The sequence below is a fragment of the Drosophila ananassae genome, chromosome 3L (assembly GCF_017639315.1).
Source record: "Drosophila ananassae strain 14024-0371.13 chromosome 3L, ASM1763931v2, whole genome shotgun sequence".
NCBI lineage: Eukaryota > Metazoa > Arthropoda > Insecta > Diptera > Drosophilidae > Drosophila > Drosophila ananassae.
This window is the reverse complement of record NC_057929.1, coordinates 4,990,783-5,012,416: the sequence shown is the minus strand read 5'-3', so window position 1 is coordinate 5,012,416 and position 21,634 is coordinate 4,990,783. Positions and strand designations below refer to the sequence as shown.

Below are 21,634 nucleotides of genomic sequence, written 5' to 3'. Positions count from 1 at the left end.
GATGGGGCGTTGAAAGGAAATGGGCATTGGGTGGCCCTTCCCTCTGGTTTTTTATATTTTTTCTTTAATATCTATACCATTTCTTACATATACGAGTATGTTTCATGAAGAAAAGGCAAATTATTATGTTTTTTTTTTAATATTTTACGGAAAAATGCTTGAAATTGATAAGGCTGCCTTTTGTGTGTGCCAGTGGGTTAGGGGGTGTGTGTTTGTGTGTGGTGTGTCTGGGGAGCAGTGTGGCTTGGCATTGTTAGCTCCCACAAGCTGCATCAGTCCCCTTCGGAAAGCAATTCTTTAAAAATTATTTTATCTTTCAGCGAAGAACGATATACACTTTTTTATAGATGTATATTTTGTTTTATAAGATTTAAGGCTTTAAATAAACTAATTTTTTTCTTATTTATCCTTTTTAAGTTAAACTTTTTATCATTATATTTATTTTAATATATATTTTTTAAGTTAAACCTCATCTTGTTTGAAGTAAACTCCTTGAAAGCTAAAAACCAAACAGAAGAAGCCACAAAAATTGTTGAAAACACAAATTTAAATTGTGTGTTTGTCTGGTTTTGTTAAATATATTTGCCAGACCAGGCACATCAGGCACACCAGACACACCACTACACCATTGTTGACAGCAGTGGAATACCTTCTTTCCATGTCCCGACACTGGTATATTGGCACCCTCCCCACCTGGGGGGAAGCCCCTGCTCAGTAGCATCTGATATTTAATGATTATTTGTTTGTTCTGTTTGCTGATTCTGACTTCTCGTTTGTTTGTTTCCCTCTCTAACCCCCAGATTGGATGAGTCCCTAACGTCATGGAATGAAGGAGCCGGCGAGCACATTGGATGAAATTGTAAGTGCCTTGGCTAATCAGTGTCTAGTGGGGAGCGGATCACCGCCCAGCCCAGTGTCACATAACCCAAACGGAACCGCATCACGCATCCCATAAAAAAGTGGGGCCGGGGGATTTGACTTTCCAAAAGGGGGGCCAGTGGAGAAGAAAAGTTGCGGGAAATATATGCGAAAAAGTCAAGACAATGCAACTGACACATAATGAAAGTGAAGTGGGCGGAAGTGAGAGGGCATGAGCTTTACGGGCAACGGAAGTGCCAATGCACTGGAAATTTTACCTCATTTTATAAGTATTTATATATTTATATATATTTTTGGACAAAAGTTTATAGGTAAAACATAACTTTGGTTCGACTAACTTTAACAGACATTTATTTTCTTAATTATAATTATTATTGCAACATACATTGTATTAATTATTATATAAGTGTTATATTAGTTAATGTATTGTCTTCTAGGAGTTTTTTTTAAAGTTGTACAATCTGAGAATCCACAAAGATCTTGACATGAATGTGTTTAAAATTCCTCAAATACCAGTTTCCAGTGGCTTATATTTTCGATTTTTGAGTTCAATATATAAATATTTAAGATGATGTTGCTACAAAAGGGTAAAGGTTTAATAAAATATAGCTTCTTATGAATCAGATTTGGTTATTTTTTCAAAATATTAAAGATCTTCAATAATATAGGTATTATTTCTAAACATCAACCAGTTGATCTTCAAGTTCTGGCGGAAATATAGTTTAAAAAATATTATTTTTCAACCTTTTTAAACTCAAATGATGCCGTTTTAAAATTAATATAAAAACTTGAAACTTTTGGCTGGCATTTAAATTTTCCGGTGTGTGGAAATTGCACGCAGTTGGCGGTTGGAAAACGGTTGGAAAGAAAAGTTGAAAATGCAAAGCAATCTAAATAAAATGTCAGTCCCGCAAGTGCCGGCAGGTGGCGCCACCAGACGGCACGAGAGGAGTGGCTGGGGGACTGTGCCGGCATGTGAACACCAGGCCGGGCCAGGCCAGACCAGACCAAGCCAGGCCAGGCCGTGCCAAGCCAGGCCCAGACCGACAACAGCAAACAATAGTTGGGGTCCAACTTCAAAGTATTAGCCAATGTGGAGTAGTATTTTGTCGGCAGGCGACAGAAAGAAAAGATGGGGCCGTCGCCGTGTCAAGCGGTAATTGTTATGTAAATGAGTTTTACAATTTTTGTTGGCCAAAAAAAAAAGGTCACCCACGGAACAGAGAGAGGGGGGAGAGGGCTGACTGTGGCTTAGGCCTGGTCGAAATATTTTAGAGGCCAGTCAGTCAGCAGTTTTCTGCCTCCTGATGAGGACAAACAAAAGTTTGCTTTTGCTTTTGTTTCGTTGGTTTCTGGGTGCATATCCTTTTGGTCCTGCGACCCTCCTTCATCCTTTGTTGCCTTTGTGTGTGTGTGTTTGTGTGCAAGGCAAGCTCTTTATAAAATTGCAAATCAGTTGGTAAGTCAACGGCAACTTGTTGTCGAGTTCTTACAGCCAAAGTGCTTGCCGCAACCATTTTCGTTTTTGTTTCTCTGTTGCAAGTGTCTCGGAACGACTATGACTGTATTTTGGCATCAAAGTTGTTCCTACGCTCCTAGCCATTGGGAGCCAGCAGACACATTGGAAAGTTAATGACCGTTTAGCAAAGTTAGGGCTAATGGAATGCCCAAGTTCGACCTTGGAAATAGGTATTATCGAGTGATAATAAATCGAATAATAGCAGTTATCTTCCAAGGAAGACACTCTCACTTTCTCTCTCTGTAAAAGCCATAGTCTAAGGACCTGCCGAAGTTTTCTTAAAATTGCTTTTCACTTTAAGAACTGTGTGCCACGAAAATAATGATGATTGTAACGAAAGTTGGCCCATTCCGGTGGACCTTCAATTAGATACTCGTTCAATTATTTATTTCGGAGAGTTTTTCGCTTCAAGGACATAACTAATATTGAAATTTCCCCAAAGACGGAGCTGGGAACGGGGGGTGCCCGGTGACGCCCATTTCAGCAAAATATTTGTAGTTTGCCTATTTCCTTAAGTGCAACGTCAGCTTGGCATTTCGCAACTTTTGTTGCTGCCTCTGTTGCCAATGCTGAGGGGAAATATAAATGCCATGCCACACCAGGCCATGGCACAAAGACAAACAAGGCACACACACGAGGGAGAGTCACGCACACCAGAACACACACACACACACACTCACAATCACACTCTCATACTCCCACAGAAAAGGAAAGGACACATGTGGCAAGCATGCAGATGTGACTGAGTGGGACTTGAATTTTTAATGCAAGGCAACAACCATTCTCGGCGGAATATTTACATTCCGGCTCAATGTCAATTGTGTTTATAAATTAATTTGCAAAAAGAGAAATGTACACCTACCCATCCATACATACCCTCAACCCCCTCCCTGTTGCTACGAAGGATATATGCACCAAATGGCATTGGCAGCCAGTGAGACGGAGGGGGAGCAGGTCCTGCTAAACAAGCACGCCTTTTGTTTAGAGGCCATTACGACCAGGGAGCCATGGGCCTCTGTTTGACTGCCAGTGTCAGCTCATGTGGAGCACCGTCTCCAGGTCCTTTCTGCGACTCCTTTCCCAGTCCCAGTCTCCGTCTATGGCTTCTCCTACCGTCAGATGACCCACCGTTGTCGCATTGTTGTCTCGCTCGGCACGATACCTTGTTAGAGGAGCCATTCCCGTACCTTGAATGCCTGTGTACCAGTTCCCATAGCCCTTAACCATCGTACCCATCCTTTCCACATAGGCCCGTGGCCGTACCTCAGCTGGTGTGACAGGTTGTTGTCGTCGTTAGATGTTAGACGCATGCTTTTGTTTCTTTTCGGTGTCCTCTTTCCCAGGGAGTGGGAAACAAAGCACAGCACTGCTACAAAAAGCGATGTAATTGTATTTAAATTATAGGATAGTTTATGTAGAGTTGGAAATTTATATCCCAGGGGCTTAAGACTTAATGAGTTTAAACTTCAACCGCATTAAGTCCTCACCCACAGGTCGTATGCGTAATGTTTGGTTAAAGAGAGTTTGGCTTTTAATTTAACTATATATTTCTTAAACTCTTAAACTCTTCAACTATTTTAACTATAATTTGCTCTCTCAAAAATAATAATAGAATTTATTTAATATTTATTTGACCAAAAAATGTTGAAGTTCTTCAACAGGAAGGTCTCTCAGGTCGTATACGTAATAATGGCAGGATGACTGTAGAATCTGCACTATTAATCTGTTATTTGAAAGCAAAGTTATATTTTAATAGTTTTTTTTTAATATATTAAGCCCCAGGGCTTGACAAATTAATAAGTTTAAACTTTAAAGGGTCTAGCTTACAGGTCGTATACGTAATTTGGAGAAAGAAATCTCTTGGGGGACTTGGAATTAGATCTAAAAATAATTAGAAAAAACGGAGGGGATTAAGGTATTAAGTTTATGACTAAAGTATTGGATATTTAAAGTAAATAACCAACAGGTCGTATACGTAATCAAGTATTCGTAAGCTGATACAATTTTCTCAATAAAATTTGGTTTCAAAAATGTTTTGTATTTTTAGAAAAAATCACAATATTTGTTTTAATTTACTGAGACTATTTGGTATGTAGAAATACAAGTACATTTATTAATTCCATTATCTGATAAATAAATGTTGTGGTTGCAAGTTGTAACTCATTGAAAAAGCAATAAAAAAACAAGTTTATTTTTATGAAATTATAAAAACACCGAAGAACGCTTAATTGACTTTATAAAAAAACAAACAAAATGCAATAAAACAAAGGCATGATGTATGAACATATGTTGGCCTATTTTTTCTGCGTGTGACAGCAGCGGGGGAAGGGAAAGAAGGGTGGGGATCGCCGGGCGGAGCGGGAGAGCAGCTGCCAGTTGTCGTAAATATTTGCGCACAAAAGTCGGCAACGATTTGATGCAAACGCACACGCAGGCAGGCAGCAGAAAGCAGGCATCAAGCTGGCTAAGCCGAAACTAGCTAAGCAGGTTCCCCCCTCTTGCCGCACACACACACACAAAAGGGATAGCTTAGAGCCGCCCGGGGGTGGTGCTGAGGGGGGCGGCTAATTTGCGCAGCCATTTGAATGACAGGCCGGGGCAGGGACAGTGGGCCCTCAGCCCAGTCTTTAGAACAAGCTGGAAAAAGGACAAGAGGCAGCCAAGAGTCAATGATTTGTTAAACTTGCAACATAAACCAAAAATCAATTAAATGCAAATTATGGAAATTATGTTTCTTACTTTGTTTATTCCAGAAACTCAATTGTTTTCACTTCAGCCACCGCAGGAGCAGCCAAGCCACAGCCTCATTAGCTCTCTGTGTGGAGATTCTATTACCAAATTAAAGTCCTTGCAGCTTAATAGTTGCCTTCAGGATTAATTTCTCCTCCGTTGTGTGGCAGATATACGAGTGTCTTCATAATCCCCTAGCCTTCCAAGCAATGCACGCACGCACTTCCGTGTGGCATCTTCAGCAAATTCGGCAATGCACTGCCACCCACTCAACCACTCAGCACGAGCTGCTGCAGCTGTCTTTTCGGGGCCAGTTCGTGCCACATTCGTGATGTGGCATTCGGGTGCTTCTTTGGCCAGACACTTCGGCCAGACTTCGGTTGGCATTCAAAACAGCGGCAGACGTCGGTGCGTCAGGTTCTGCTCCTCCGGGAAAGTTTCAATTCAGTTTCGTTCTGGCCGGCGAGCGTGAAAGTCGAGAGCTGAAGAGACTCTACTGTTGGCCCTACAATAACATAATCAAAATAATAAGCCACTAACGTAACGTAAGGGCACAACGTAAACGTAATCAAGTCAAAGTCGATGTCGTAGTCGCCACTGTCGTTGTCGTTTGGCGCATTTTTTTCGTGAGTTATTAAAATGCGATAAAAGCCAGTGAATCGGTAATAAAGCGCTTATCTCAGCCCGCAATTACGGCCCGAAACGAAAAAAAAGGCGGGCAGATCGCGAACGTTGGCGGTTTTTGTGGTTGGCTTTCAAAAGAGCCCAAGAATTACAAAATAAGAAAAAAAATACGAGACTGCCGGCAGTTTCTTCAAATAATTCGCGGGGTGCTGTGAAGTCAATTGTGTGCTGGCCCGCATCTGTTACAAATGACAGTGGCTGTGTGGGTGTTTTTTTTTTTTGGTTACAGGGTTCATGGGCTTTCAGGGCTTTCCCCATAGAGTCATAGTCATTTTGGCATCCCCATACCGGAGACCCCTCCCCATCTCCCATTCCGGAACATCCGCCCATCAGCGCCTAAATGTATGCTTTAGTGCGTCCGTCTGTCTCTCTGTCCTTTAGTTAATAGTTGTCTACGTGTGCGGCATATTACACACACATTAATGCAAGGGACACCCACACCAAACACACATTCTGACAACCACCTGCACAGGTGTATAAAGGCGGGATCGTGTTTGTTTTTCTTGGCTTTTAGCTTCCGCTACGGGGTATCTCGAAAAACATTCAAAGTATCTTTCGGATGTGCCACTTGCCTGGGTGTCTCTGTCGGTGTGTGTGTCGGTGTGTGCTACTTTTGGGTGTTTATGACATTTAAATCAATAATGTCGCATGACAGCGACTTGGCCAGCACCTCCCCTTCCATCGCTTTTATTTTTTTGCCACTCCTTTTCCCGTTTCTACCCCACTGTAAGTGCAATTTGTGCGGATTTGTTGCCTTCATCTTTGCTGAAGTGCACCCGCCTATGTTGCAGTATTAGGAGAAGGTGACTCAGCCTCCTGGCCTCCTCAGTTACCCCCCTCGGCTCGACTGGCCTGAATTCGCTTAATGAGCGCAGCTCGGCCGCAGATACTTTGCACACACTTATTTAACGCTCATACGCCCCGTTGGCCGCCCCTAGCTTTCAGCCAGCCAGCCTCTCTGGTCTCTGGCCAAGGGCAGGCGGCTTTTGTTTGCCACTCTCGGTTCATGCAACTGCAACAGCAACTGCTATCTTGCTCTGGGATGCTTTTCGGCTTAATCTTATTTAAAGGGCATGGGCATTGAAAAGACATGGCCGGCAGCTGAATTTTAATGAAGATGCCACCTCCTCCTCCTCCTCCACTCTCTCTTCCTTTTAGTTTTGTGGCATTTTAATTTGTTAAGCGTGCAACACCCGGTCGGTTGTCGAAGTGTCCAGACTAGAAACAACACAAAGCTGCCACAAACTCAATTTCCACAGCCACAATTGATGGGATGGAGGATGGGACTTGGCCATTTCGGGTGCCTTGGCTACAACATTTTAATCAAATGTGTTGAAACTATTTTGACTTTCCCTTGCCGTGCTGGCAGGGATACATCACATCATCATTGGAATGGCTATGGGTTATGGGACAGAGATGGGACCGCCCATTAGAGACCGCCAAGTCTCCATGTCTCCACGTCCTTCATGAATTTGTTAATTAAGCTTAATGTGCAATTAAAGCTTCAAGGAATGTAAACCCAACCTCGGACCAGGGCAGGTCCTGGCTGATTTAATTTGAATTTCAGTTAGGGGGGAGGGAGCTAGGTGCCAGAATGTCCTCCACATGCTCCGGATTACTCTTTTTTTTCGGAACACCAAGCACCACATTATCTTAAGCTCATAAATTCAACCCATTTTTTGTGTGTGTTTTTGGCCGAGGAGCCCATCAGGCTGAGGTAAATTTCCCAGAAGGGTCGTAAGGCTCCGAAGATGGAAAACTTTTGGATTAACTGGCTACTGCTTGACCTCATCTCTTCCTTTTTTTTTGACCTGCAATTAAGCATCAATTGGATGCTATCATTTTAACGACTCGACCTTAATTAAGTTTTCGGGCTTAGCTTCCTCGATGGGATTACAATTTATGCATATTAATGGCCGATTCAATTGACTCGCCTGGCCATTTGTTTTATAATTTAATGACCAGGCTGGCTGGCTTTTTTTTCAATTAGCCACCAATCCATTGTCCTGTCTGGTCCTCTCACACAATCACTTTGCTTTGCCGACCAACAGATTTCGATTTGGCCCCCATTTGGCTTCCGTTTGGACCATTTCCCACTCGAGCAATTGTCTGGTGACTCGATGCTCCTCCTCCTCCTCTTGATGACCAAGACCATTTGCTCTTGGCACTTCACTAATCTGTCCATTGTGAGACATTCGATGTGGGGCCAGTGGTCAAGAGGGTGGTGGGCCTGAAAGTAGGCCTAGTCACGCCCCTGTTGCCACAAGTTCCTCATAACAGGAGGCCAAGGGGGTGGAGAGGATTTACGGCCACAGTCAACACTCATGGTTAACTCATGGTCAGTGAGCGGGTTCATGAACTTCCGAGTGCAGGTTGTTGCGTGGAGTGGTGGAGAGGGTGGGAGGTATTATACACCAGAGAGCATCCTTCACGATTACTTAATATTAATGACTCCGGGCGTTGCCAGTGTGGTCACTCGTTGGCCATTGGCTGTGGCCCAGGACCTCGCTAGGACTTGCCTGCCATCTGCTATGCGGCCCCCCTAACAGCCACCAAAGTCCTGCCACCAAGATCCTGGCGCTGATGTCGCAAATCTGACATTGCCGTCGATGAAAAACTTTGCCGCTTTGGTCTTTTGTAATGAATGCCCTTTTATCTGTATTAGTTTATGGGGGCGAGAGCCAGGCAGTAGGAAGTGGGCAGTGGGCAGTGGGCTTTAGCTCGGAATCAACGGTTTATCTTGGTCCATTGTGTTCGACAGCCGCTGCTGGGAATATTTGCTTAAGCTGATTTAACTACATTAACTTGATTAAATAAGTATTAAAGAGGAAAGGCAGTAAGTTCTGGGGGGCAAGGCCGTTGGCCAGAATGCGGGCCAGCCCACTCACTTTTTATAGGCTCTATTGATTGATTTCGAATTACAGTAAATGTTTTGCTCCTGCCACCAGTTGTTTGGTTGCTTTAGGCCCTCAAAGAGTTTCAATGCACTGAGAGAAATAGGGAGTGAAAAAAGAAATATTATTTTATGGCAATTTCTAGGCCAAGAAATCAAAAAAATCTGGCTTAGTCCTAACTCTTTTTTACTTTTTAAAAGAATTTTAAGATAATCCTGTATAGTTTCTTATTATTTCTCTGAGTGCATCTATCCCACAATCTTCTCTAGCCCGCCAGCTGTTTATTTTGGCCACAGAATGCGGCTCAATTGTTGTTGCCATTGAATGGGTTAGAAACACCAGCATTGTTTCCGATTCAGAATCCGGATTCATCTCTTTGATTGCTCACATACATTGAGCAAATAGTTTGATTGTCACACAAGGCTTCAGACAAGGATGCAGACAAGGATTCAGGACAGGATTCAGACTAGAAGTGAGATTTTATGGCCAAGTAATTAACATTCCCAGGGCGCTAAGTGAAAGGCAATGGGGCCGTCTGCAGGACATGGAAGCCAAGGTCAAGGAATGCAATTTGGACAATTTTCGGTTCGTTCTGCCCGGATTCCCCAGATGGATGGACATTCTTTATGTCCCTGAGTGTGGTGGCCAGTGGATGCAGGACACCCCGTTGCCAAAGACACAGAAACACAGTCACTGAAACGAGCAAATGAATGGAAAATTCTGCTTCTATAACTTTGTTTGCGCTTAGTCTCTCAGTCTCAGTCTCTCTCGCTTTTTATTTTTCTTTATTTTATTTTTTTTGCATATCTATGTCAGGGAAACGGAATGCGGAAAAGCGTAATTTAATGAAAAGTCATCAAAGCAATGCAGGAGAAATTGCGAATCTAAACTTTTCGATTTCATTATCCAAACAACGGAGACTACAATTCCCAGGCCAGGCCGGCGAAGGCCAGGCTGCAGAAGTCATTTATGAAATAAGTCAACCATTAAATATTGTTTAATTTATGCAAAAAGGGGAAATCTGTTTTGCTCGTTATTCTTGGAAGCCAGATAGCCACCCATTCGGTCGGTCATCCAGCCTTTGGGCCATCCAGTCCTTGGGCCATAAATAAAAACCATAAAAAAAATATATAATAACATATTATTATGGGCAGCAAATTAATGTCAGAAGCAAATTGGTTCCGAAGCCCATCTGAATAATTGCCGGCGAGTCTGGGAATGTGAATGCAGGACATCTGACCATGTCAGGACACACTCCTTTCTCTTCTTTAGGCACTTTCTCGGCCTGTCGCTTCCTAGTCTCCTGGCTGACAGCTCTGGAAATGAGCAAATTTTTGGGTCGTCATTCAAGTTAATAATAAACAGACAGAACCAGAAACAGGAGCAGGAGCAGGAGCAGTAGCAGGACTAGCATAGATAGACACACGTATGCCCGAAGTCAAGGACATTCGAACACCAACAACAGAAATAAACAAAAAAGGGGTTGGGCTTTCCCGGGAAAGCCACCAAATTGCGCTTCATTTATTTATAATAATTACAACAGTAAAAAGTTTTAAAAGTCATTTGGCCAGAGGCCCGGCCTCCTGGCTTCCTGGCCTCCTGACTTCAATATTCCGGCTAATAGGAGCCAGGGAGCGTGAGAAAGGACGCAGGACTCTGAATAAAGGCCACTATGCCATGGCTTGAATAATGAATGCTGTGAGAAATTGAACTATTATTTTTTCTTTTGCTTTGTTGTTGCTTTAAAAATTTAAATTTAATTCCCTGAATTACGGCCGTAATTTGCCAGGGGAGTAAGGGGGTGGCGGAGAGTCTGCTGACCAGTTGGCTTGCATAATCGGCGCTTAAAAAATGAGCGTAAATTTTTAATGCCCCCCTCCGATACGGCGAACAAAAAGGCACTCGCACTCGCAGTCGCAGTGGCACTTCCTGACCTCCTCCTGTATGGCCTTCCCGCATGGCCTCTGTTATTATTTATTTTATTCCTTTATTTTACACTGTTTGTTTATATATTTTATGCTCGGGCTTGTGTGTTAAATCAATTGCTTTGAATGGCGTGTAAATTTTATGTTTCAATTTGCCTTTTTTATTTATTTTCCTTTCTTTATTATTGTTTTTATGATTTTTTATCCCGCCGGTGTGTCCTGCTCCGTAATTGAAGAGCGATGAGCAATGGAATTGATTGCCCAATGGCGGTCTGGCCAGAGTGGAAGGAGGAGCAGATCCAGTAAAGCATTAAATTAAAATTAAATTCACAAAAGCAAACGCAATTAAGTCGCCAAACAGTCGTTAACAATTGCACTGTCATTGACCGCCCACTCCAGATCCCGCTCCCGCCCCCGCCCCCTTCCCTTTCTGATTTCTTTTCATTTTTTGTCGTCCTGACAGTCACTTAATTAACGCAAATTATTTGCCATGCCAATAAGCTGACAGTACACACATATTAGGTTTGAGGTTTTATTTTTTTTTCAGCTTCCAATGTCCTTGCCTACCAAGGCTTAGAGTGCCTTTGAAATCGAATTGAATGGAAATGAAAATATTTCATTGAGTTCAATGGGCCGGTCTCTATCGATTGACGATTGCTGCTAAAAAGTAATTTCTACTTTCACAAAATCACATAGAAATTCTCTTTACTTCCAGCATCCGATATCCAGCCCTGAAAAGTATGCAACACTTTTGGCCAGCGCTGGGAATCCTGTTTCCAGTTTAGTTCATTGCAAAATACTTGATTGGATTTCCTCTTGGCCATCACCCAGTGAACTGCACTGACTTTTCTCAGCCTCAATTATTCAAACTAACTTGGTCATGAGTCTTGGTGTTTTTTGCCAAGTTTTTTGACCAATTTTGGATAGTTCAGACTGACTTACATAATCTTACATATATAAACTACCTTTAATTGCACAGTATCCCCTATTCGATTCAATAACTTTCACCCAAACCTTTCTCTGACCTTGAACGCACTCGCACTCACCTTCTCGCACTCATTCGAAAGAGGTCAGAGGCTGCTCACGTGTAAAGTGACCTCCCAAAAAAAAAAACAGCTCCTGCCCCTGCCTCTGCCAGTCCCCTGCCTTTAATTACTCTTGCGGAAAATTGCTTCAACTCTCAACTTTGTTGAGTGTTAAGCATTTGGCACGAAACAAAAAAAAAAACAAAAAAAAAAGTGAAAAAAGCCGACACGGACTCGAACTCAGAGTCTCTTATTCGCTCAATGAGGGTCAGTAGGAATTACAACGCGTGTGGCGGTCGGCTCCAAACGGTGCATGATGGTCTTTTACCCAGTTAAGGGTCCCAGTTACCAAAAAAAAAAAAAAAAGAAAATACAGAACCGAAAGGAAACGAATACTGGACCGCAACCGCAGTCCGAAGTCCACAGTCCGCCGGACACTCGGCAGGAACGTCAAAATATTTCCCCGGAAAGTGAGAAGTGCGAGGAGAGCTTCGCGTAAGCGACGACTTAAGTCCCTCAACGGCATTCTGTTTTGTTGTTGTTGTTGTTTGGTTGGTTGGTCCTGCTGCTTGAGATCCTTACCGCTTTAACCGTGTTCCTGTCCCCCATCCTCCTTCATTCACCGCCCTACCGTGACATGAGTGGAGAAAAGTTTCTGCCGAAGCAAAAGCCACTCGCAACTGAAACCACTTGGAACAAACCGTTTGCCATGGACGGCGGCAGGATGGCAGGACGACTGGGTGGGGAGGAAGGAAGAGTGCCACTAATGTCTGCTCCAGTAACTAACACGAAAGTGAAGCCTGATTTTGGCCAGCCAGAGGCTAAGGATTCTTGTCGCATTTACCATATGTGTGTGGTCTAAAGTACAAGGATGTGTTGCTGTCAGGGATGCACCATTGCTAGTAAGGATATAGGGCTTAAGAAACGTATCTACATTTGCTTGAAGGATAAAAAATTATCATAAACTCCTTAAATATCAGCTTGGTCTGCCACAACTTACTCTTTTTTAAACAAACCTTTTATTTTAAAAATTTAAGTCTTTAGACTTTGCTATTTCGCATCCCTGACGTTCAAACACACATAGATATATATATGTATATATTATATGTGCCTTGGTGGATTGCAGGTGTCCTTGTCTCGTTGTCGTCCTCGTCAAAGGAGCGGAATGGGCCTCATTCGTCTCCCATCGCTGCACACAAATTGCCAAAGTTGCGGACATTCTCTCGAATAGGCAAAAGTTTCGTTTCCCCCACCTGGAATTAATTAAAATACAAAATGGCCACAAAGGCGATGGCGGGCCAATCCAATCCGTGACAGGATCAGAACAGGATGTGTGTGGGGTGGGCTTTGGGGTTGAGGGTCAAATGGAAGAAGTTGCTCTCTAATCGTTCTGCTGCGGCTGCGGCTGCCACTTCCATCAAACACGCTTCCGCAGTGCATATCCTGTTTGTAATCGATTTGAAAATGTGCAGCAAGGACATTGTCCGGCAAAAGAACTCACCCGGGAAGGGGGAAGGCCCATGCCCAAGCAACGGAAAGAAAACGGAGCCCCCGATAGCGGAGCGCCAAAGGAAAAGTGGAACAAAAAAAAAAGGAAAAATTAGCAATAAACGTGAGCGCACGCGATGTCCTGCTTCCAGGCTGTTGTTGCCTCCGCTCAGTCACCAACTTTTCCTCGAAAAGGGTTCCTAAAATCAATAAAATGCTTGTTGCTCCAGCACTAGCTATTGCCACACCAGGCCAGCACACAAAAAGCGGCAACAACAGGGCCAACAACATTTCAACAATGGCAGCGACGTCGCGACTTTTCCCCGACATCTTTCAATGTACAATTATATTGGTTGGCTTCTACTCATGCCACACCCCCCCTGCCACATCGCCCAGGCCACACCCTTCATGCCACACCCCCTATATAGTACTACTACCCCTGGCCAGGGCCTCTAGCTTCTCGGGAATAAAAAGGGGTACTTGGTCGCTGTGCAACATAAATAGTTGCGTTCTTGCCTCACTCTTGGAGTGCAGAGGGAGAAATAGGTTCTATAGTTCTTTAGTTTTTTATTAAAAAAAATATAAAAATATTAATAAAATATTTAAGATTAAATGTAGTTGTTTAGACCTCACAGGATATAGTTCAAACCATTATAGTTCTAATAAGACTATTCTTAGTAGCCCCTTACTTAGAAGATCTTTAGAATCAAAATCAACCTTTTAAACCTGTTTTTTATAAAAGTGTATAATATTCCTTTTCATTTTGTACTAAATTGATTAAAGTTTTCATATAATTTAATCAATTTAATGTTTTCTTGCTCTGTAGTGCCAGTTTTTACGCTGTGCCAGCGAAAATGCTTGAAATTCCAGGCGACTGCGACCAGGGTAGAGTGTCCTGCGCCACCAATTCCTCGGCTGCTCCTTTGGCTGTCGCTGTTGCTGCCACTGTCGCTGTTGCTGCCCCTGTGGCACTCACTGCTTAGCTTCGTCAGCGCCATAAATGGCTGCAAAAATGTAAATAGAGAGATATGGGAAGGGAGGAAGTGGTGCACATAGCTCGTTACATGCTAAAGATTCCACAGCCGGAGCCAGAGCCAGAGCCAGAGCGAGTTATTATGACAAACTTTGTTAATTGGAAAATATTCGTCGAAAATGTTGGCTGAATGCCGCAACATTGAATTTAGAGGAGGATACATTCAACGGCAGTGTTGGGTTGGTTGTCTGGTTTCTGCGGTTTTTCAATGCATTCGACAAGTTTCCTTCCATCCCAGGACCTCCTCACAGTGTTTTTGTTGGCTTGGCGGAAAGTTTGCTTTTTTGGGCAAATATTTGCGCAGATGGCATCGGTGGAAAGTAGATTAATTCATTACGCTGCCAGCCAAGTTTCTCAAAACTACTAAGATATAGACTTTAAATAGTTTGACATAACCGCTCTCAGGTTAACTTTATGACAGCTGGCGAAATGGTGGTTTTTGAGGAAAGATCAAGAGAATCCGTCCGACATTTGATGTCTCTGGCTTTATAGTTGTGTTCTACATGAGATTTATAGCCGTGTGACGCGCTGTCCCCAGGACACACATACCCTGAATACCATATGTATGGCATTCTTGTATCATTTCGCCTTAATGTGCTTTTATTTTTTATTTGCAACACAGCACAAGTATAATGTGACCCACTAAAGGGGCAATAAATTGAGTGGTGGAGAGTGGTGATACGGGGGGAGTTGTGGATAAACTTCAATTCCATTGCAGTTAAGTCCATCTCCATCCTTGTCAGCCAGTCGCATCCCTTCGGTCCGATCATCTGGAGGGGTTAAATATTGGAGCAGCTCTTGGCAAGGCAATCCATTGCAGCCACCATCATCGCCATCATCAGTTCGTCCCTGGACTTGATGATGGTGACCGAAGCCAATTGTACTTGGCCGGGCCAAGAGGCTTATCCCTCTCCCTTCCTGGCACTCGTGTTGACTTCTGAACAGGGCAAAAAATATGGGAGCGGGTTTATCTGCCACGATGAAGTTTGAACTTTTTCAAGAATCAAAATTTTTGGGGTAAAACTATTAGTGACTTGGCTGAAATCGGAGGAGGTCATTAGGGCTTAGAAGTTGGTTGTTTTTCTTGAAAACATTAAAGACTTTAATGACATATATATAAGGTTTCAGATTAGTAGTAGTTACTATTATAGAGAATAGTATTTCTTTTTCAACAATTGTCTCTAATAGAAGCCCTATTTCTTAACAATCCCCTATAAAATCTTCTCTAGAAAAGTGTAGCAATAAGTTCACCCCCTTTTTTCTCAGTACTCCCATGTACTAGACATGATACTCGATACTAGGCTACTAGCTACGTGTCCTGGTCAGTCCTTGTGACGGAATTTTATTGTTTGCCGTCTGTCGGTCTTTAGCCAGTTGAGTGGGCTATTGTGGTGGGTCTGTTCTGGTATTTCTGTATTTCCTTTTCGGATAACATTTGACTACAACTACTGCCCGATTTTCCATATTTTCCATTCCGTTCCGTGCCGGTTCTTGCTTCGCCCGGTTCGTACTCCGGTTATGTTATTGTAAGTGCCAGCGATTATGTACACGCAACTATGACTTTAACTGGCTCTCGTGGTGGTTGGTGTTGTTGTTGGTTCAGCAGAGGTCCTTTGAACGGAGGTACTGTAGGTCCTGGCGGGTTTTTCGAGTGCCGTCAGTCGTCGCGGCAAACGTTGTTATTGTCACGGCTGTTTGGGGCGCTGCCCGTTGCCACTGACGACCCAACAGGCCAAATAAAAAAGTGGGGTGTTAGGGTATACGACTATTAATATACCCTGGAAGAAGGGTTACTTATATAAGTTAAAGGATTTCTTTCATTCTTTGATAGTGTTTGTCTTTAAAGACTTTTTAAACTTAAGAAATAACTGGCTGGCCTAACAATTTTGTTGAAAAAGGAGCTGAACTAGTCTTGAACTTAAGACCTGATTAGAAAGTTTAATAAAGGTTTTAAAATGTTAGATTTTAGGGCAAGGTTACAGGCAAGGCTTATTACAGAAACAAAAGCTCAATAGAACCTTTAAGAAATAGCTTTCAAAATGGAGTTATAGAATGAAACCAATGGAGAAATGTCTAAACTGAAGGACTTCTCAAAACTCCACTCTTAAACACATATATCTATGAAGTCTCCTCTTACTTGTTTACCTTATGAAACTCCTGTACAACACATAGTTTTAGCCAATTCCTCATTAAATCCAGGATACCCCTTGCTAAGGGTAGAACAACACAGCCAGCAGGCGCACTTTTTTCTCGACAAACCCTCGACCAACCACGCACACTACTCCACCAGCCAGCCACACGCATGCACACACTTGTGCACTTTACCAACACTCTTGCAACACACACACCGACACACACACTCGCACAGTCTGGTGGGCAACACCCACACACAAAGTGTGCTTTCAATCAGGCACTGAATTGAAAATCCATTAACGAGTACAAGGCAGAGGCGCTGGCGCCAGCTGGCACTGCCACTGCCACTGGCTTTGGGATGTGGCACCCACTGTTTCCCAACTGGATGGAGGGTCCACCGTCCGCCGTATATTTTCTTGAACAATAAAAAAAAAAAAAAAAGAGGCACACACACACACACCCACTCGAACAACCACAAATTTGAAGCTTCTGTTGGTGGTGTTGCTGCAGCAGTCAAGGCCACATTGTACCGCCAACAGAAGAATGCAGTTGCCGACAAAACAAAGAAACTACTGGAAGGACTACCCGCTGACAAACTTGGCCAGGAAGTGGGCTTTGAATGCCAAGCTGTGGCTTAATTTTTTTTTCCAAAAACCTTTTTTAATTAGAAAGTTTGAAGGCGGGAGCGACAGGTTGACATTTCCGGTCATCTCAGATCTTTTCTTTCTCAGTGAAATTTGAAGGACAATTGTTTTGAAATTAGATTTTTAATTAAAGAACAAGATTAATAGCAATTTTTTAAATGCCAGCTTACAATTAAAAATAAACTAAAATGCCAACTAAAAATAAATAAAAAGAACAAACCATAAAGGATATTTTTTAAAGTGCCATACAAGAAAGGAGCAAGGAAACCAAGGAAACAAAACAATACAAAACTGAACTCAACTCAACAATTCAAATTCAAATAAATCAAAGTTTAAAAACCGAAAATCAAAAGAGCCGTCGAACATGTTGACCTGCGTCTGTCGACCCGTCTCCGGCAATCTGCCCAAGATGCCGCCCGCCTCCCTGATGCCCGCCCCAAGGTCATCATCATCGGCGATGGCATCGTCGTCGCCATCGACAGCCTACTTGGCCTCTGTCAGCCCGACGCGGGTCGGTGTGGTGGTGACCTGCGAGCCCAAGCTGAATGTGAGTATTGCCCAGGACCATAGCCCAGGATCGAGCCAATCTAATCTCAGGCACAACAAAAAGCCGAAAATTAGCTTAAGCATAACTTGATTTATGGCTGACCACGGACGTTGACAACTTTCAGTTTCAGTTTGACTTTCCAGAGTTTTCCCTGGCATGGTGGGGATGGGGATTTGGTGTCCTCGTTACGCCTTGGATTATAAATTGTGAAATTTCATTTTTGGCACTTTTTTTTTACAGGGGGGAGGGTGTGAGACAGGAGGGTATGTGCGTGCCAGCTAACGATCTAAAATCCCTTATCCATCTTATATCCTAATCCCAACTAAACAATCTCCTTGTGCATTCCAGGTGCCCAGCAGGCTGACGTCAGCCGAACTGAGGGCGATGGCATTGCGACAGCAGCAGCAAATCGACAGCCAGCACCAACTGCTGGCCACCAAGGAGCAGCGCCTGCGCTTCCTCAAGTCCCAGGAGGTGCGCAGCGCCGTGGCCAGTGCCGAGGGCGAGCGTCTCCGGCGGCTGAGGGAGCGGGTGGAGGCCCAGGAGTCCAAGCTTCGTCGCCTGAGAGCGTTGCGGGGTCAAGTGGACCTACAGAAGACCTACAATGTCACACTGAGTGAGTTTTTTCTCTTTTATTTTTAAAGAAATTATAAGAGTTTAAAGTAATTAAGATTAAAGTTTAGAGTCTAGAGTTTTAAGTTTTTAAGAATACGGTCTTGGAAAGGGGTTTCTTCTTTTGGATTTTAACCTTTTTTAACAAGAGGCTTCTCTGGATTCATAGCTTACTTTTATTAAAAATATTGATATTATATCTCTAATGATTATTTAAAAAAAAAATATAAGAACACTTTTTTTTAAGTGTCAGCTCTATTAAAGAGGGCTTTCAAGTATCAAAGCGACTGGAGGGTGGTCAGGGTTAGTGGCAAAGTGGCAACGAGTGCATCGGCTTGGGATATCCTTTCCAGAGCCTTCCCACTCCTACACCTCCCCTCTCCAATTGAGTCGAGCACCGCTGGATGAGTAAAGACAGCGAAGGGGGATCTCGGGGTGAATTAACATGTGTTTAAACCGTGTTGAGTGCTGGCCTTCCGTCCTCCCGACTGCCTCCTGCCTCCTGCCACTCCTTTATCCCTGTAACCCCTACCCCATCCCTCGGATTGCGTGTGTGAATTTAATTTATGTATGTGTGCCACTTTGTTGTCCTTTATGATTGCCTGTGGGCGGTGGCAGCGACGCCTCTTCAACATGGCTAAGAAGATGTTGGCCACATCCACTCACACACACACACACACTAACACTGGCCAAACACAAGGGTATTATGTTAATGAGCTGGCGCCCAGTGTTGTGGCTGTAATTAGTTTGAACAGGCAACCCAAATCCAAGAAAGGAAAACACGGCCAGCCGGCAGCCGGCAGAAGGTAGGCGGCCGGCGATTATAAAATAGTTAGTGGCAAGAACGAATGGATTTAGGCACAACACGTTGATTAAGCGGCACACTCAAGGACAATAGATTTTAATCAAAAGCAATCACTAATTAAAGCCAAGTACATCATTAAAAAGTTGTGACAATGTTTCCAAAGGAGTTTCCAAAGAGATCTTACCTAGGCAGGACCCATATTATATCATAGGTTTAGACCAAACCTCGTCCTTTAATTTCAAACAAAAATCCCTCATTTTAGGCAATGATTTGGACTCGATCCGTGCCTTGTTCAGCGAAAAGGAGAAGGAGCTCAGTCTGGCCGTGGCCAAAGTGGAGGCCCTGACCCGCCAGCTGGAGGAGCTGCGACGTGACCGCCGGTGTCCCGTGAATCTGCTGGCAGCCACGGCCGCCAATGGCGTTGGCCAGACCCTGCCCCCGCAGGCCTCCCGCGAGCTGGAGAAGCTCCGACGCGAACTGATGGTGAGTTTCCAAGGCAACTTTTGATTTTTTTATAATTTTTTATTTACAAATTGTATATATTTCTTTGGACAATGGCAGTACCGCAATCAGTTGTCGCTGCAGCAGGACGCAAGGTTGCACATGCAACGCGAGGCACTGCAGCAGAGGCAGGCGGAGCTGAGATCCGTGGACCAGCGTATTTACGAGCTACAGACACGCCTGCAGCGCAAAAAACAGGCCAACACCCATCACCAGCAACAGCAGCAGCAACAACAGCAGCAGCAGCAGCAACAACAGGCCTCCGTGCAACAGCAGCAGCAACATCAGTTGCATGTTCAGTCCGCGCAGTTGCTTGCGGCTGCAGCGGCCCAGCAGCAACAACAGCAGCAGCAGCAGCACCAACTCCAACAGCAGCAGCAACTGCAACAACAGCAATCCCTGGGCTATCAACAGCCTGCCAACAATCTGACCAAACACGGCGGCGTGGCAGCCCTCAAGCAGCAACTGCTCCAGAAGCAGGTCAACCAACTGGCCGCCGCTGCAGCCGCAGCTGCCGCAGGACGAGCTCGCGGCAATGTGGCAGCGGTGGAGCCATTTATCCACACGCCCCAGAAGTCGACCATCACCAGCACGGCCAGCTACCTGAGCGGGGGCATGAAGCATGCGGCAGCCACGGCAAACACCAACCAGCAGAACCAGCTCATCCAGGACCTGACGCACGTGGGCAAGCTGGGCCAGAGCAGTGGCTTCTTTGCGGGATCGGTGCCGGTGTCAGTGCCGGTGCCAGCCACCAGTTCCAGCAGCGAGAGCGATGAGTCCAAGCTGGCCAAGAAGCTAATGGCGGGTCCCGGCAATGCCAAGACCGAAGCTGAGCTCCGGAAGCAGGCTCAAACGGAAGCTATGGACAGTACCACCCATATCTATGCAGAGGTGGGTCCCAAGAAGAGGGACAGGGAGGCGGCAGCTGCAGCAGCAGCAGCGGCGGCGGCGGCGGCAGCTCAGGCAGCAGCAGCAGCGGCAGCAGAGGCGGCGGCAGCGGCGACCAACCAAGCCAAGGCATCTGCCCAAGGAGCCACCTCTCCGCCGGCAGCTGTGAGCAAGATTCCCAAGAGCATTTCCGCCTCCGCCTTGATCAGCAAGCTCAACCAGCAGGCCACGGCAAAGGACAACCAGGATCAGCCCCAGCAATCCCAATCCCAAATCAAGAAGAACGAGATATCGGTGACCAGCGAGACCCTATCCGAGCGGAACACCCAGCAGCAGTTGACCGTGCACAGCATGCCCCTGGGGGCAGTGAGCAAGTCCGTGGCCATGGCGGTGTCGAATGCCTCGAAGCCGCTGCAGGTGCAGGTGAGCAACCTGGCAGTGCCGCCGCGGAAGCCCATCAGCAGCGTGGCGCCCACCTCGGTGACCAACAGCAATAGCCACAGTAGTGGCAGCTCCATACCCAAGATGATCACCTACAGCCCGAAGGTGAATCGCGTGGCGCCCAATGTGGTGTTGACGGATCCTCGTCCGGCGCTGCCACCAAAGCCCAGCAAGATGTCGCCCACGGAGCAGGCCTCGCCAGTGGAAGCCACAACAGGAGCAGCCACCACAGCAGCACCGGCAACCTCCACGACAGCAGCAGCCACTTCATCGCTGGCCGGAAAGACCCAGGCGGCAACCTTTGGCCTGCAGTCCCTGAACATCAACGACAACTTGCCCATCAAGGCCAAGCCCCTGACCATTCGCAAGCAGCCCCTGTTCGAGCAGCCTCGCCTGAAGTCCACCCAATCCATGGCCAATGGCCAGCAGCCAAAGCAGCAGCCCCTGCTCCAACGCAAGTCGGAGCCCTTGATGCGGCAGCCCGTTGAGGCCTTGAAATCCTCGCCAGAAACCTCGCCCCAGCACTCGCCGAGCAGTGACTCCAGCGTGGATGAGCCAGACCGCATGATGCCAGTATCTGGTGGACAGGAGGCAGTTACATCACCGACAGGAACTGTTTCCACCACCACCACACCGCCCACCACAACGAGCAACATCAAAGAGCGATCCTCGTCCGGAGGCAAGCCCAAGCTGGCCCGCCGCGTCAGCTTCGATCCGCTGGCCCTGCTCCTGGACGCCAGTCTGGAGGGAGAGCTGGAGCTGGTCAAGAAGACGGCCATGCAGGTGGCCAATCCCAGTGCGGCCAACGACGAGGGAATCACAGCCCTTCATAACGCCATCTGCGCTGGGCACTTTGACATTGTCAAGTGAGTGTCTCCTCCCATCC

At 45.3% G+C, this 21,634-nt stretch overlaps 1 protein-coding gene across 2 annotated transcripts in view; it reads left to right on the top strand.

The window, feature by feature from the left end:
• LOC6494971 (apoptosis-stimulating of p53 protein 2) overlaps window positions 1–21,634 on the top strand; it is a 35,937-nt gene that overhangs the window by 12,589 nt on the left and 1,714 nt on the right. The window contains exons 2-5 of one of the 2 annotated variants that reach the window (XM_032451085.2): window positions 801–859; window positions 17,850–18,117; window positions 19,181–19,401; window positions 19,480–21,614. In XM_032451085.2, coding sequence (XP_032306976.1) covers window positions 827–859; window positions 17,850–18,117; window positions 19,181–19,401; window positions 19,480–21,614 — 2,657 coding nt within the window. In that variant the 5' untranslated portion in view covers window positions 801–826. Of the gene's footprint in view, window positions 1–800; window positions 860–16,764; window positions 17,502–17,849; window positions 18,118–19,180; window positions 19,402–19,479; window positions 21,615–21,634 lie in introns of those variants that run through there. The other variant, XM_001959269.4, reaches the window with a different exon arrangement.